The 12,673-nt window shown below is 33.2% G+C and overlaps 1 protein-coding gene across 1 annotated transcript in view; it reads right to left on the bottom strand.

Moving 5' to 3' along the window:
* The window catches only part of htt (huntingtin), a 688,215-nt gene that overhangs the window by 424,785 nt on the left and 250,757 nt on the right, over positions 1–12,673 (bottom strand). Inside the window, exon 21 of the mRNA XM_090385445.1 lies at positions 11,213–11,334. Within this exon, the coding sequence (XP_090241571.1) occupies positions 11,213–11,334 (122 nt within the window). The remainder of the gene's footprint in view (positions 1–11,212; positions 11,335–12,673) is intronic.

The raw sequence follows: 12,673 nt of genomic DNA, 5'->3' as shown, positions 1-12,673 counted from the left end.
TAAAAATCAAAACATATCGTTGGCGTTCAATCAAAACCTCGTATGTTGAATTCTTAAAAAAATTGATTTCGTTTGTAATGAGTTTTGATTTTGGTCCACATTGCCCTGCGAAACCTCGGAAGTAATCAATCAATCAAAAGTATTTGAAGACAATGCAGAAACTGTGCATGTCATTGGCTGCATATTATGACCATGAAAACCTCGTATGTTATGATTCTCCTGAAAAGTAGTCATTTTCAAGATACAAGGTTTTGATAGAATGACAATGATATCAAACAATGAAATTAATAATGTCTTTTATTTTGTGCATGTTATCATAAGTGAAGTAAATTCTCAATTTTACAGACTAATGGGGAAGGGGTTCCATTATTGCTGAAACATCCATTAAATTGATTAGCTTTTTTCTGAGACCATTGATATCTCACACAATTGGCAATTGATACATAATATATAGTTAGTAAAAGATAATTTACCATGAATAGTAGTGCCCATTCAGAGTGAGAACTAAGAAGCTAAAGTTGAGATACTAGTAAATTTTTAAGGGTCAGATCCCTTAAAAACACTTTAGGCTTAGCCTTGCTTTTTACAATATCTGATACAGTTTTTTTTTTCATGCTATATTATTCACAGATGCAGGAAATAGACAAGCCAGAGCTTAACTTTTTAAAGCTTTAATTTCTACACAATACTCAGATACACACTCCTTTCTTTTCATTTCACAAATTATTTTATGGGAACCCCATGATAATACACTAAGTGAGGTTACAATGAATAAACAGGACAGATGAATACTTAATAATATTATGCCAAGCATAGTCATAAACAGAATGGAATCTTGCTGGGTGGCTGCCATGACTCATGATTTCCCAGTTTTCCTTATCTCATGAGCACACTCAGAATACACTCTGTAATCCATTAAATCTAAATTTCCATTAAACCAAGGTCCGTAAAATTCAGAGTTTACTGTGCTTATATTTTGATTATTACAAGAATACTGAGAACTGCAATAGGTATTTTCTTTTTATTAAATACCAACTCTCTGCAAATGTTCTTAAGACATTTTTTTTTTTTTTGTTCTCAATTAATAATATAAAGCAAAGCAAATAAAACAGGGGAATCAATCAAAGAAATGAAAATGAGGTGTGCAAACAACATCTGTCCATTTATTATTATTATTATTTTTTTTTTTTGGTAAAAGGTTTGATCAATTATTCTTGCACTCATAACAAACATTTACTACATAACATGCATTTCTATGTTTCATGAACACAGTGTGATCATGAAACATAGAAAAATTACTCCCTTATTGGCCTATCATTAGGCCAATAAGGGAGTAATTCTGACCTGAATTGACAGTACATCTAATATAAAAAAATATTCAACACAAGATTTTTTTTAAATTAAATAATTCAGTATGATGTGCACCAAGTTTATGAGCCATGGAATAAATGACTAGAATCATACTTTGCAAAATGACAGCACAAAGCTTGTGGGCTTTATCTATATCATGTTTGAAACATTAAATAGGTTTTGAGTTGGTCTTCCATTCTCATTTTTGACTGAGTGACTCTGCTATTCACACATGCTTCACCAAGAAAGCCAAGCACCCACACCAATTCTCCCAATATCCATCAAGTTTTTCATAAAGTAATAGGTTTAACTCAATGTACTTCTCTGTCACACAATTCTGTTCTAGTGAATATGATGCTAATTATTCCATGTCTCCCACTTTCAGTTCAATGTTGTAGAAAGTGATCCTTAAAGCACATTTACACCTGGTGATTGTAATATGGCAGTACATTGTCACACACACACACACAAACACTTGTGGGAATATTCTCACAAAACTTTGATAGCTAAGGAAGTGCAAATAGGTATCATCTACAAGCTGAGGAAGTGCAAATAGGTATCATCTACATGCTGGACACGCAACACATAAGAACCTTCTGATCTCCTAAATGATAATTTAGGAGATCAGATGAGGAACTTTATTCCAGGTCTAATCAGTGTTACGGATTGCTTTCATTATGTGGAAATTTTTCCACCAGTCCTACATACTCTGTCTATTCTTGCTATCACTAATACTTTAACAATGAAATTATGTATACAGAAATAAGTTTGAGGCCATGCAAGAGACAACCTCCCAGCAAACAAACTTGACAGTAAACAACATGCAGTGATGTTGAATCTGTGCATAAAAAGTGTACATATTGCTTGGTGGGATCATTCCTAATCAGTACCACTTTTCTATGGTTCCCTGGCATACACTTCGGTATAAAAAATTTTGCTTTTTAATTTTTTTGAAACAAACTGCATTATAACCAATTCATATAGGCTGAGGGCCTGCTATCATATAGGCTTCATCCTGTCTCATGTCCTGTCTCATTTATTGGTGCATTAGCTGCTATGGCTATAGTGCTATAGGGTTTGAGGCTACGTTTGGAAGGTGATTGCTGTGTGTTCGTTAACGTTAACTATTGAAGAGTTTCTTTAGCTGTTTTTTTTTTTTTTTTTAATAATTTCAAGGTGAAATAATAATTAACTTTTGTAATATTGCTATTTGATTAAGTGTGTGTGGATTACCGCATTGGCAGAGCCAATTTGGCTGCCATGTGGCAACGATCATAGTCGGCGGACACGTAATTTAGCGGGAAACGTAATTGGGTTTTCCTGCTGATAGTTACTGTATTTCTGGTGTTTCTGAGTTGATCAATTATCTGGTTTAAAATATGGATAAGAAGAAAAATCCTAGAGGTGGGGGGAGGAAGAGAAGAAGAGCCTGGCACTTTCCCCCCCTCTCCTCGCGAGTTCCCAGGCTACACGGAGAGGTGGCTAAAAAGCCAACAGATCCAAAGCATAAAATTAAGAATGTTAAAGCTGGTTCAACTTCAGTTCAAGGTGCAACTTTCAGTTCTAATCCAGGAGTTAGTGGTACAAGGAATGAGGATAAAGATGTAGGTTCCATGACAGCTGTTGAGGTTCAGAATGGTGTTATAGATCAGGGAACACAGAGTGAAGAGATCAGAGAGGATATACAGGATTTACAGTTAACATCAGAGCCAAGGATATCAGATGCTTCAGAGGCTCATTCAGAATTTCTTAATGTTGATGTTGACAATTCTTCTGGGGATATTAGCAGATGAAGCATAGGTACCAATGTCAGAGAGAGCAACATAATAGTCAATAATATATACGAGCAAAGATGCAGATATGGGGATGTAAATACAGTATATGAGTTGATTACAAAGTTAAAGAAGATTGTGGTTGATTACACCACGAGCGAAGCCAACAAGGTTATAAAGACAGCATCAAATTTTATACTAGATAAATGGGTTGACATGGAGATAATTACTACAGCCTTGCTCATTGATAATGAGCGTTTGAAGGCTAGGATTGATGAGCTACAATTAAGAGCCAATCTATTCGATGATCTTATTAGAGATCAGTCCAAGCTGTTAACAATTGGAGAACAACAGGCAGTTTCTTATGCAGATAAATTGAAATCAGGTGTTGTAAAGGGGCAATTGGGTGCTCAAGTTGTTTTAGAGGATCATGAAGGCGTGTCAGATGGAAGTCATTGGCATCAACCTAAAAACATTCAGCAAAAACAGGGCAATACTCTTATATTGCGAGCAGAAGACAATACTCAATTTACTTCCAGTCAAGAGGTGAAGGATGTTGTGGCTCAATCCCTGAAAGAAGGCTTTAAGGACATTAAAATTAGAAATTTAAAAATGATAAGAAATAAGGGAGTGCTGATTGAAACAGTTAAAAGGGAGGATTTGAATAAAATTATCAATTCTGAACAGTTAGTAAATAAAGGTTTAAAACTAGACAACATTAAACTTTCAGACCCTTCAATTTTAGTATATGATGTGCCAAAGGATGTGGAAAAGGAGGAATTTTTTGAGGACTTGTTTTATAAGAACTTTAAGGATTTTGGTTTTACTGAATTGGAAGTTAAAGAGGGTGTATTATTTAGATTTTGTACTGGATCTAAAGCCAGGTATAATAATTGGGTGATAAGTATGAATCCAAAATTATACAGGTGCATCTTAGCTTGTGATAGGTTATACATTGGGTTTGCTTCTTTTAAATTCAGAAAGTTTGTAATAATATCCAAATGCTTTAAATGTTTGGGATTCGGGCATTCAGCTGGTAACTGTACACATAGGACTGTGTCTTGTGGGCATTGTGCCCAGGGGGGGGGCATAAATATAGTGATTGTCAAGATAAGGATGGTACTCCAAAATGTGTTAATTGTAAAAGGAAGGGAAGGATTCATGATCATTCTATAAGAGATGTTAATTGCCCTGAATATATCAGGGCATTGGAAATTGCAAGTATGCGAATTAATTATGATGAATAATGCTAGTACGTATGATCATAGAGTAAATTATTTAAGAATTGTTCAATTGAATGGGCAAAAATCAAGAAATGTCATGGATGAAATTAAAGTTGGTATGATTGAAGGAGGTTATGATATTCTGTGTCTCCAAGAACTTTATGTAGGTACATTTGCAAACTCTTGTAAGGTCACTGGATTTCCAATAACTGCTCATGTTATACACACTACTGTAGTTAAACCTAAAACTGCTATTGTAGTTTTTAATAAGAGTTTTAATATCACTGTTATATCTAGTCTTTGCTCTGAACATGCTACTTGTATTCATGTTTCAACTAATGTGATATCATTTTATTTGGTATCTCTATACTGTCCACCTTCATTTAATATTGATATTTCAGTGCAATACTTAGAAAATGTAATGAATTTTGTAGCTTCTAGTAATCTTATTTTAGCAATGGATGCTAATGCAAAATCACATTTGTGGTATAGTGATATGGTTGATTATAGAGGTGTTCAATTAGAGGAATTCATTTTATGTCATAATTTAAGTGTTTTGAATGAACCTTTTAAACCATATACTTTTGATAACATTCATTGTGTTTCCAATATTGATATCACCTTAGTAAATAATCAATTAAATAGAAGAGTCAGTTCTTGGGATGTTGTTACAAATATGACTAACAGTGATCACAGAGCTATTGTAATAATTATAAATTTATCTGAAATTAGCAATACAGATATGTCAACAGATGATACTTTGAGATTTAATTATAAAAATATTAAGTGGGATAAATTTAAAGGTGCTGTGTTGGATAGTTTTTCAATTTATACTAGGGACAATTTAAATTCATTAACTGCTTCTGAATATGCATTTTTTGTTCAATCCTCTATTTTTAATGCTTTAAATTTGGCTGCTAAGAGAAGAAAACAGAGAGGTTATAAAGTACCTTGGTGGTCTTTGGAGCTATCAGTATTAAGGAGGGAAGTGTTTAGAATGAGGAAGCTTTTTCAGAGGGTTAGGAGTAGAAGTAATAATGAAGCATTAAGGTATAAAGAAATGTATAAAATTAAGAGGAGAGAATACCATAAGGCAATCTCTGAACACAAATTTAATGCATGGAAAGAATTGGTTTGTACTACTGGAAATAGTGAGCCATGGGGATTGTTGTTTAAGTTAACTAGAAACAAGTTGAATATTAATAATTTAATTGAGGGCTGATGACCCTCCTATGTGTGCGTCCTGTGGTACAATCTTAACGATCACACACCTTTTAATTGACTGTCCAGATTTTAGCAGTACCCGTTTTACCGCTTTTAATCATCTGACTGAGCCTTATACACTCAGTCAGATTTTATCCGACAATGACAATGTGTCTGCTGTTTTTAGCTTTTTAAAAGCAATAAAGGTTTTTAATCGTATTTAAAATTTATATGTTATTGTTGTTTATTTATGTTTTTAGATCTGGACATGGTGGCCTAATTAATTAGGTCACCGAGATGTTAAATTTTTTAGATATTACCTGGTCTTGGCGCATTATAGCCTTAGTTGCTAGTGCACCAATAAAACCCAAATCAATCAATCAATCAATAATTTAATTAATACTGTGTATTCAAATGATACTGAGTCTACTGATTGGTATTCTACAATTGGTACTATTACTAGCACTTTATTTTTGAATGACAATTGTGAGGAAGATAGTGTACAGCAGCAACAAATTAGACAGGGGAATGAACAATACACTGGATCATCTGAGATGGAATTGTTTAATATTGATGAAGTGAAATTTGTATGTTCTAAGGTTGAGGATAATAAAACACCAGGTTTAGACTTGATTGAAAATAATTGTGTTAAAAAGTTTGTTGACTTGTGTCCAGAAATAATGGTAATATGTATAATAAGTGTTTATTGAAAGGAGTTTTTCCAGGATTTTGGAAAATTGCTCTGTTAAAATTATTACAAAAACCTGGCAAATTGTTGACTGATCCTAGGGGTTACAGACCCATTTCTTTGTTAGCAAATTTGGGCAAAATATTGGAAAGATTGTTGTTGTTAAGGCTAGAGAAATTGTTCAACAACAAAATCTTCATTTTAAATATCAATATGGTTTTAAGAGAAATAGTTCAACAGAGGATGCCCTACGCAATTTGATTAATTTTAGTGTAAATTCTGGTGAGAAATATGTGTTAGCATTATTTATAGATTTTGAAGGAGCATTTGATACTGTATGGTATCAAAGTGTGCTTTTTTCATTAAGAGAATTAAATTGTTCCAATTTGTTATACCAAATTATTAAAAGTTATTTAATGGATAGACAGATTATTATAAGATCCCAACATTTAACTTTTAATAGAATTATTGATCGCAGTTGTCCACAAGGATCTGTGTTGGGTCCTATTTTATGGAATCTGGTCTTAAACCAGTGGTTAAGTAGAACAGTCCCTAATTGTTATAAGGTGGCTTATGCTGATGATTTGGTTTTGTGCGTGACAGTAAGATCTAGAGCAGTATTAGAAAGTAGAATGTAGGTTATTGTTCAGGATTTGACTGATTGGGCTACATTAAATAAACTAAAAATTTCATCTTCTAAAACTGTCATGATGTTATTAAAAGGAAAATTAGACTACAACAGACCACCTCGATTATTAGTAAACAGTAAACAAATTCCTCTTGTTTCCCGGGTAAAATATTTAGGGGTTATCTTGGATGACAAGTTATTATTTTTCCAACATTTGAATTATTTAAGTAGGAAAATAAAAAATTACACTGCTTCTATAGTTAGGGTTACCAGAAAAGATTGGGGATTAGGTAAACACATTTTGTATCTATATTATAAAGCTATTTTTATTCCGATTGTGTCGTATGCTGCATCAATTTGGTATGTTCGTACTGTCAATGTAAAATTTAAACAAAAACTATTATCAATACAAAGAATAATGTTGTTAACTATTTTGCGTGTTTGTAAGACTGTTTCGACTAATGCTCTACAGGTGATTGCGGGGGTATTGCCTTTGGATTTAACAGTCGTGTATAGAGCTTTTTGTTATTTTATAAGAAAAGGAATACAAATTACATTTCTGGGGATTACTAATGAAGTTTCTTCTGCAGTCAGCAAACAGAAGAAAGAAATTTTGGTGAAATTAATTAAATTATGGCAGGACCGTTGGGATTCCAGTAGTACTGGTAGAGTAACTTATTTATTTATACCTAGTGTTGAATTTAATTTTAATAACAAATTGCATCGCTGGTTTTATCCAACTATGGAATGCTCATATTTGATTATGGGGCATGGTTCCTTAAAAAGTAAGTTGCATCAGTTTAGTTTAGTGGAAGATCCTTACTGTGTTTGTGGAAGGTTGGAAACATGGGATCATATCTTATATGAATGCAATTTGTATGATTAATTTAGATTAGACTTATTTAATTTGGTACCTAATTTTATTAGGGGTTCTGAATTAATTTGGCTGTCTAATGAAAGGAATTTTGTAGAATTTCAATGGTTTTGCAGGTTGACATTTAATAAAAGGAGGAGTATACATGTTGTTACTAATACTGACTAAAGACCTGTTTTTTTTTTTTTTTTTGGCTGGCCTTGTGGAATGACCATGAGGCGGGATTGTTGCACTCACTAGTAAGATGTATTCTCCTAGTTGGTGCATTTTTTTTTTTTTTTTTTTTTTTTTTTTGCTGGCTCTTGGGTGTGGGCACCCCAGGAGCGGGACTGCTGGCACCCACCAGTCTTGCACCCTTACTGGTGGGTGCGGGATTTAGGTGCAATATGCACAGCCAGAGTTAATAGATCCAGACATAGCTCCTCGTGCCAGGGATGGGCACCAGGTGGTAATTGCCCAATGGACTATCACCTGGTGGCAGAGTAGCCTGTTTGACTTATAACACATTACACACACGTGTACACACACTTACACTAACAGGCCATTATGAGAATATGATATTATATGATAAATTGGTGGAGATGGATGTATGTCCGGATGCCACCCTTCGACAGTTAAATACATACATACATACATATCATATAGGCTTACTTGTAAATTAATAATTAACCACCCATTATAACATATAAATAACAAAACCAATACCCACATGGACTATACAAGCACTGAACATTAGCTCATATATGCTATGGCAGTTGATGGCATTCATGGGTATGCATGCTCAGTGTGAGACAAGAAACTGAACCTTGCATGGGCATAACACCATCAACACTGGCCTTCACCAGTATGCAGTAATCTGTCTCCTGGTCTGGTGAATCCAGTGTTCAACTCTACCATGCTGCGAGGCATATCAGCATTCGGAGAAAGCAACATGGGGACATGGCACCTGGATGCACTGCTGATGTTCAGCAGGCAAGAGTGTTATGGTTTGGGGGTTGCAAACTGCAAGCCCATAACAGCATTGTGTATTAGTAGAATGTAAAAGGAATGATATACCTTTAGTCTATCATTAGTAAATGAAGTATTTATTTACTAAGTAAAGAGTACTCATGTTAAAAAAATTCGGAAAAAAATGGTAATATTTTTTAAGCTATGAGTGCTCTTTACTTAGTAAATTTACCTTAATCAAGGTTGCACTTTATTATATTTAATTTTTTTCTGTCTTCTACCTGAACAAAACAGTAATAATTAATAATAAAACCAAACTCTCACTTGCCTCAATTCATACTGTACAATGTTCAATGGATTCAACACTTTGAGGCTCTTGTACCTAAATTTAATAATCAAGGGCTATACTAGATGGTCACTTAAAGCGCCGGCGTCAGAAGCACTGTAAACACCTCCAAAACAGTGTTAAAGTACTTATGTTTCGCAGAGTTTCTAACGTTTCATTGGATACAACCAGTGACTCACTTTTTCTATTCTCAGTTTCAAGATGGATGTTGTTCAAGTTATTGCACATTTATGTATATAGTAGATTGCGAATAGAAAGAGAAAACGATGATGGCAGATTCATCCAGAAAATTCAAATAGGTTAAAAACAGGGCAGTTTTATATTATGTTTGAAACACATAGGAAGTTTCCTGAGAAGTTTTTTTTTTACAGAATGTTGATAGAATTTTTATGAATTTCTAATGTTAATTAGTGAAAAAAATCACAAAATTTGATACCCTGATGCAGAAATCAATACAAACTACTGTTTCATTGTAATAGACATTGGTGCTTATGGATGTGATGATGAATTCAACATTTTTAAAAATTCGAATTTTTGAAGAAGATTGCTAATGAAACAACTTAATTTGTCATTAAATAGAGCTCTTCTGGTACAAATGAGTCGGCAGTGCCATTTGTTTGTTATTTGTTATTTGGTTTTTAGGAGCACTAGCAACTAAGGCCATATTGCTCCGGGGATATGCGGTGGTCATTCCCTGATCTTTCCGCATCCTCTGTATCAAGAAGCGTGTGCTACGCACTGTTGCTCCTGCCCACCTGGCTAAGAGGCGCCGTTTTTGTAAGAGACAAAGCATTTGAACTGAATGAAAATTTAATACTACCATACCCATAGAATTTAAATTACAGAGTAACTCAAGCAAGACGACTTGTAGAATGCATGTTTGGAATACTGAGCACTAAGTTACACCTTTTTCACTCTAGCACATTACTGAACCTCCATTCTGCTATCAACGTAATAAAAAAATTGTTGCATATTGCATAATTTTGTGAGAAGAAGGGATGGATATTATTTTGAAGAAACATTAACTTGTGAGATGGAAGAGGGAATGGAAACAACAGCAGTTGGAGGGCGGTCTTCAGGTGTGTCAATAAGGGATTCTTTTTCTTCATATTTCAACAGCACCCTTTCATGGCAAAATACTAGAATATAATTACAATAAAATTTATCCATACATTTTTTAAAGTAAATATTAGTATTTAGTAGAAAATTAAAATTCTGAAAAATAAGAAACTATGTACAATGAATTTGAATTAAATGCATGTGGCAATCAAATTTAAATTATTTAATACTTTCCTCACATAATAAATTTCATTAAAACCCTTCGTTAGTGTTGTACAAGGCAGGCCTCCTTTCCACCTCACAAATAAATTTCTCGGTGTCAAACATCGTTTTCTCCAAATAATAACAAACAAATGAAGGTCAACCACCCCATGCACGAGGAGAATTTCTCCTCAGGCAATATAAATGCCAAGTTGCTGGCACTTTCAATGCCTATGACAGCATCAGCAGATGTTGAACACCAGCTAACGTCATCCAACGTGCAGTTGGAAGTGACCATCTAGTTTGCATGCCTTTTTCCTCTGCTACCTGTAAAACCAGGCATTCAAAGACATTTCCAATGGCACACTTTAAGCGTTCTCTAGTATAGCCTTAAATATGCTTTGATACCTTGTGTTTCTACCAAAATGTAAATAACTACACACTGAGAAAAATTACTGTACTATTTTTTCAAGCTCTTTGTCAATATTAATACCATTTATATCATACCCAATTAAACAACAGTGACGTGTGTTTTGTATACTGCACTTTTGGCCATGATTTCTTTTTTAAAGTTAAATCTATATTAAATATATATATATAAAAAAAAAAAAACCCAACAACAACAAGAATCAATACTTGGTATAATTACTAAGCATTGAGCCATAGTTGTTGCCAGAATTCTTGAACACAAGGAACTAAAATTAGTTGTGAAGGATAAGGCTCTATTTATCATATTTTTTATTATTAGTATTAATATTGTGGGGTGGGGAGCCCCCAGTTATGGAATTCTGAGACACATGAACAAAATTAAAAAAAAAAAAAAAAATCAATGGAAGAAAAAAACTAATGCTTTTTTTAAGAAAGTTTTTTCTTTAATTTATTGTTCAAAGAAATTAAAAACAAACATCAGATTACACTACCTTGTAACTGGAATGTGCACCTTTTAACATTTCATGTAGTTTCATGTACAAGGGAAGCGTGTAAAACTGGCCAAGTCCTCCAGATCTACTGCTGATCCTTTCCTTTTCTCCTTCAGCTTTTTCTGATCATGAAAAAGGTACAATAAGTTCTAAAACAAGCTTTAATGACAGAGAATAAATATAATAACAATTGTCATCCAAATTCTTGGTTGCTATTTGAGTTATCCTTACAGAAAGAAGTGACAGATTTTGTTCTGCTATATGTTTTCGTTTTGTATGGTGTGCTCTGGTTCAACTACATGAATTTCCAATAAATGTAGAAAGCAATAAAACAGCAGAAAGCACAAAGCAGTAATACACTTGTCATTTTCTGTTTACTATTTCTGCTGCTGTGTGCTCTTTGCAACTATTTCCACCATTGGACACTTGCTACTCTTAGCTTTATCTTACATTTATTTTTTTTTAGTTTTATTTTTCATTTATATATTTTTGGTTCCTCTTAAATTACATGCTAGCTTTCTATATATCCCCCCCAACAACTTTATTTTCCTTTTTTATTACATGCTAGCTTTCTATATATTCCCCCCACAATTTTATTTTCCTTTTTTAATGCTATGTATTGATTTTATTTTATTTTGCCATGGCATGTGCTTCAAGTTAGAAACAGAGAACACTATATTGTCATCTTGTCATGCGTTTTTAGAGGTTGATACTTGATAATGATTCCAGGATCGTACAATATACGACAATAAAATTTTATATATTAGTGTTTATTCTTTTTTTTTTTTTAACCCTTCTTCTCTCTTCTCGCTCACTCTGTTTTTTTTTTCTCTTTTTCTCCATCTCTCTCTCTCTCTCTCTCTTTCTTTACAACGTTTATTTACTTATAATACCATTATGGTTGTTGGGTTCTTTCTGTTAATCAGTTGCCTTTGTTCATAAACTATTTTTTGTTTTTCATACTCCTTCCTCTCCTTTTATTTTTTACAGTTATATATATAGTATGGATAAAATGAATAGGAGTGACATATGGAGGTATAGGTAAATTATGTTTTAAAAGTTAAAAAGGTTATATGGCAATTGTACCTATGTGTGCTAAGCAAAAGCAAAGGATACAAAAGTACAGTAAGCACCGGTTATAGTGATCACGTTTTCAAATTGAATTTTGATTCTAATAAATGGTAATTCGAATAAGCAAAAATTTATGAATATTATCCACAGGCTATAAAAATAAAGATACAAAGCACAAAATTACACTTTATTACTAAAAGTTTATTACCAATTAAATGATACATGAAAATCTGAAGAATAATATCTACAGGTTATCAAAATAAAAATAAATTTTTACTTGTGTGTGTGTAGCTTAATTAATATACATATTAATTAAACATAACACTTTGCAATGTGATTATAATTTAAAATACGGTAGTCACAGTAGATGTAAAATACAGTAGATTTTTC

This window comes from Mastigoproctus giganteus, chromosome 11 (genome assembly GCF_048544385.1).
Source record: "Mastigoproctus giganteus isolate SK-2022 chromosome 11, ASM4854438v1, whole genome shotgun sequence".
NCBI classification, from domain to species: Eukaryota; Metazoa; Arthropoda; class Arachnida; order Uropygi; family Thelyphonidae; genus Mastigoproctus; species Mastigoproctus giganteus.
Note: the sequence above shows the minus strand (reverse complement) of the source record. Positions and strands in the feature narration are given on the sequence as shown.